This window comes from Pteropus alecto, unplaced genomic scaffold (genome assembly GCF_000325575.1).
Source record: "Pteropus alecto unplaced genomic scaffold, ASM32557v1 scaffold143, whole genome shotgun sequence".
Taxonomy (NCBI): Eukaryota; Metazoa; Chordata; class Mammalia; order Chiroptera; family Pteropodidae; genus Pteropus; species Pteropus alecto.
In genome coordinates, this window is record NW_006434828.1 from 4,186,126 (window position 1) to 4,190,963 (window position 4,838).

Genomic DNA, 4,838 nt, shown 5'->3' on the forward strand with positions numbered 1-4,838 from the left:
CGGTGGGTGGCCGGAGGTCACACGAGGTCACACAAGGACTCGTGGCAGAGCCTTCTGAGCAAGCTCAGGCCGCCTCCCCTCACCCGCACCCTGTCCATGGAGCAGCACCCCACAGCACCACACCCGCTCGCCCGGGCAGAGACCCAGAGACCCCACAGCCCTCTGACCCCGCACTGGCCAGGCCCCTGTTCTTCTCAGCACCTGACATTGCAGAGCCCTAGGAGGACATGGCACCCAGCAGCCATGAGCCGCAGAGAAGGGTGCGGGTTGGGCTGGTCCCACTCAGAGGGGCGCTGGCCGGTACCACTCACAGACTCCAGGCTGGAGGGCAGGGGCCTTGCGGGGAGCTCCCACGGTGACACAGGCTGGTGGGAGCTGGCTCTGTGTGACCCACCCCCAAGGTCAGATTGAAGGGCACACGCCGGGTCTGGGAGGCCCCCCAGGGTCACCAGCCCTGGGATGGCGAAGGCAGGCCCGAGGTGCCACCACACACTCCGCAGCAGGCGTCACTCATGAGCCTGGGCCTCCCAGGGACGCGAGCAAGGCCTCGGAGCCCCCTGACATGAGCTCACTCCAGGCCGTCCACCGGTCAGAGATGGCCCCAACTGGGCCCCCTGGGAGTCGACACGGGCCCAACAGGGCGGGAGCAGGGCCCACACCCCCCACGCACCTGCAGGTGGCTGAAGGTCAGGCCAGGGCTCCGGCCACCATCACACCAGCTCTCGTGGTTGATGCGGTCCAGGATGGAGAGGCTGTCCAGCCGGTGGCCCGGGAGAGTGCCCAGCGCACTGAGCAGCCTGGTGAGCAGGTAGTCCGTGGAGACCCTGGAGTGCAGAGACACGCCGCCACGCTCAGCGTCCGCCTGGCCGGGCATCCGCGGGCACCCTGCATCCACCGCTGAGCCCCAGAAAGAAGGGCGCGGCTCCTGTGGCCACCCTGGGTGGTGAGCCTCTCAGGCCCCGGACAGCCCAGGCACGTGAAGGGCTGTCACCGTGAAACACCCGGTTTTCGCTTAGACGTCCAGGCCCCAGGGCATGGGGGACGGGGGTGCCTCCGGGGCTGCTGGCCCTTTTGTGGGGACAGGGAGGTGCCACTCTCACCTGCCCTGGGTGGAGCAGGAGCTCCTGGTCCCTGGCAGGGGTACAAGTGGAGCCACCCCAGCCTGGCGTGGGGTGACATCTCTGCTCTGTGTGCCATTCCGGAAGCCAGCCTCCAGCCTGCAGCTGCAGACCACCGAGGGGCTCAGAATCGCGGCCCCCAGCAATGCCCACAGCACAGGGCAGTGCACCCCGCAGGCAACGCGTGCTTGCTGAGTGACTGAAGGGGGACCTGGGGACAGTGCCCTCGTGGGCCCCATGCTGTGTGCAGTATTGGTACTGGACAGTCAGCTGCCCACACACCGAGTCCTCGACGGACGGGGCACAGAAAGGCCGTTCCCGTTTACTTGAAAAAAATGAGTCTGCCCTGCCCAGCCCAGCCAACCCTTCCTCGGGGCTGGCGGCCACCCCCACCCTGGACACAGCCCCGCTCTGTGCAAAGGCCAGTCAGATGTGCGGGTGTAGGTGGGGGGAGTGGCTCTCAGGCACTCTGCCAAGAGGGCCCTGCAGCTGACAGCCGCAGGGGGGCATAACCGGCTTTCCAAATGTCACCAGCTTCTAAGAATCGACTCAACTGCACAGCGCCCCTGCGCCTCGACACTGGCACTCCTGGGGCGCCACCCAGGCGTGAGAGCTGGCAGGGGAGTCCCTGGCCAAACCCAGGCTGGCGAAGGGCCCGCATGCAGAGCATCGCATCTGCATGGGGCTCACGGGCCCTTGGAGCGGGGTGGCCAGGGGCGCTCGCCTCCGCCCTGCACCTCCCCTCACTCCTCCCGCTCACAGAAATACTCAGGCCTCCCCGTCCCTGAAGATGCCCCCCCCTCACCTCTCAAGCTGCTGGGGCAGAGACCGGAGGACCCCAGGAGGGGCTGGGGCTCCCAGGTCAGGCAGGGGAGGGAGCATCCGCAGCTAAACACTGTGGGCGGGGGACTCCAGGGAGAGGGGACCCTAACCTGGAGAGCAGCCCGGAAGGAGACCTGCGCCGAGTCCCAGTGCTCACTGCTCACCCTCACTGTCGGGGGTGGGGGGCTCCCTGAAGCCCCAGGAATCTGCTGAGGCCCTGGACAAGTCACCGGCCCTTGCTGCCTTCCCTCTGCCCCCGCTTCCTGGGCTGGTAATGAAAGGTCCCACCAGGGCGGCCTCCTCCATGATCAGGCCAGGCGCTGGCCGGCCCACCCCCTTGGCAGGAGGCAGAGGGCACAGCTCCACCCCCCAGAGCCCCGAGAGGGGAGCGCCGGCAGCGGGGAGCGGGCATTCTGGCCAGATCCCAAAGTCCCCTGAGGCCCCAGTGACCTCCGCAGTTCAGATGCCCGTGGGGCAAGTGGGAGGGGCACCCCGCAGGTTCTCCCTCCGGGAGTGGGGGCGCACTGGGTAGCACCCCCTTCCCGCCGGCGCCCGGGGGTCACTGTACCTCCAGAGCTGGGGGCTCGCTGGCACGAGGGCCACGCCCTGGCCCGTGATCCTCTTCAGGCTGCCTTCAGGGAACCCGGGCGTCAGCTGGGCCCTGTCCAGGGCCGGCGCTGGGCGCCTGCTGGGCACCACGGGCACCACATGGAAGCGGATCGTCCTCCAGCCTCCGGACACGAGCAGGGACAGGCCGAGCTCCTCCTCCTTCAGGCTGCCCACCGTCAGAGAACCTGCAACGGCCGGCCTGCCTGCTGGCCCCTTGTCCGGGCCCGACACTCGGGGCTGCTGCCACCGTGCCCACCGCCCTCCCCGCCCCCCACAGCCCCTCGCCCTCTCCCGCTCCCCCCCACCTCAGGCCCCTCGCTCAACACCAGTGTCCATCTGGAACCCAGCACACGCTCACACAGCTGTTACAGGCAAACTGCGCCCCCAAATTCACGTGTGGAAGCCCAGACCCCAGCACCTCAGACTGCTGTGTTTGGGGATGGGGTCGCCACAGGAGCGATAAGGCAGCGAGGCCTTAGGGCAGGCGCTGAGCTGCTGAGGTGGGGCCTGGTGAAGAGACGCATGATTCCCGCCCAGAGAGGAGGCCCTGTGAGGACACGGTGACAGGGTCGTCACACCAGGGACAGAGGCGCCAGGAGGGACCATGCTGCCCGGCCTGGGAGCCGTGAGGGTGAGGCTCTGTCGCTGAAGCTGCCCGCCGGTCACCAGCAGCGTGGACCGGTCAGCAGGGCGGTGCCCAATCCCCGTTGACGGCAGCACCTGCACCCTGGGTTTCCTTCAGGCACCCAGGTCAGAAACGTCCTTGTCACCCTGTCACCTCAACTCCGCACTCCAGTGCCCCGTCTGCTGGCCACGGCTCCCAGGCCTCCTGAGCCTGCGGACTCCGCTGTGACCTGTGGCCGGCCCCCCGCAGCCCAGGCCCCTCCCACCGGCCGCCCTTCTGCTGTCGGATGGGCAGCAGCCGCCCGGGCCGGGCCGGGAGAGGCGTCCAAGAGGAGCAGCTGGGCCCCAGGGTGGGGGTCCTCGGCAGTGGTCCTAGGGCACACCCTTGACCTGGGGGTCCTTCCTGCACGCCCTCCCCCCAGCTCCCCCGATGCCCCAGGTGGCTATCTGCTGGGGGAGGGGAGGGAGCATGCTAACTCTTCTCTCTGAGTGGCTTGTGTGCCAGGCTGCACCCCAAGGCTGAGTCACCCCCAGTGCCTCCTCGGTCTTCAGGAAATGACTTGGGGTGCGTGCTTTTATGCCCCTCTGCCAGGCTGCACCCCCATGCTGAGTCACCCCCAGTACCTCTCTGGTCTTCAGGAAATGACTTGGGGTGCGTGCCTTTGTGACCTGGCACCCCTGTCCTGGGCCCACGTCCCCCAGATGCTGACTGGTCGTGAGCCCCCCGCAGAAGACAGTCTTTGCTGCTGGGACACTTTGCTCAGTGTTGCAGGAGGTCGGTCCCACCCACCCAGCCGCCTGAGCCAGTGACAGAGGCTGGGGCTGGGGCTGCCACAGCCGGCCCCTGGGCGCAGCCTCTGATCTGGGCTCCTGATCACATCCGCTCACAAGCCCACCGCCCTGAGGGCCCCTGGTGCCCAGCTCAGACGCCCCCCACAGGAGGCCGGTGGGGAGCAGCAAGCTGGTGCCCAGCGCCCGGAAGGCCCCACCCAGAAGGCTGACAGGGGACAAGCCTGGCCCCCTGGATTCCGCTCAGCACCCTGGGGGGTGGGGGGCGCAGCCCAGGGCCCACTCCCCTAACGCAGAGCCCCCACGGGTCACAGGGCTGAGGACCGGGGAGGTGGGGGCACCAACACCCCTTGTCTTTCTCCCTCAGTTGTGCCTCCCCCCAAAAAAACAAACTAATACCAGAGGGAGTGAGGAGGGTGAGCTGAGCATGCTGGGGCGTCCACACCACACCCTGACCAACGCTGGCCCAGCACTGACCCCAGCCCCAGCCCAGCCCAGCGAGGGCGCCAGGTCAGAGGTCAGGAGCCCAACCAGCTGGGGCTCAGACGGCCTGTCCCAAAGGGCATCCCCAGCATGTGCCTTGGAGAAAGCTCTCCGTGGCTTGTGAGGGTGGGAGCCACACTCCTGGGGGCCCAACCCCCATGTGCAGACCCCTGTCCCCAGTCCCCTGCAGGGTACCTCCTGGGACCCAGCCCGGGGCAGGTCCTGTTCCTACCGCCCGGGTCACTCCACCCACCAAATGCGCCTCGGTTTTCCCATCACGTGATGGGAAAAAGGGGTTCGGTGACCCCAGCTCCTCCCAGTCACAGGCGCCTGCCAGGCAAAGCCGGGTGGCTTTCGTTTTTCTTCTGTCATGGGTCACACATTTATCCACAA

The 4,838-nt window shown here is 67.7% G+C and overlaps 1 protein-coding gene across 2 annotated transcripts in view; it reads right to left on the reverse strand.

Annotated features, from left to right (window-relative positions):
* CUNH2orf54 (chromosome unknown C2orf54 homolog) overlaps nt 1–4,838 on the reverse strand; it is an 8,846-nt gene that overhangs the window by 1,917 nt on the left and 2,091 nt on the right. The window contains exons 1-3 of one of the 2 annotated variants that reach the window (XM_025045456.1): nt 2,876–2,885; nt 2,509–2,734; nt 671–824 (exon numbers count right to left, since the gene is read on the reverse strand). In XM_025045456.1, coding sequence (XP_024901224.1) covers nt 671–824; nt 2,509–2,734; nt 2,876–2,885 — 390 coding nt within the window. Of the gene's footprint in view, nt 1–670; nt 825–2,508; nt 2,735–2,875; nt 2,886–4,838 lie in introns of those variants that run through there. The other variant, XM_025045455.1, reaches the window with a different exon arrangement.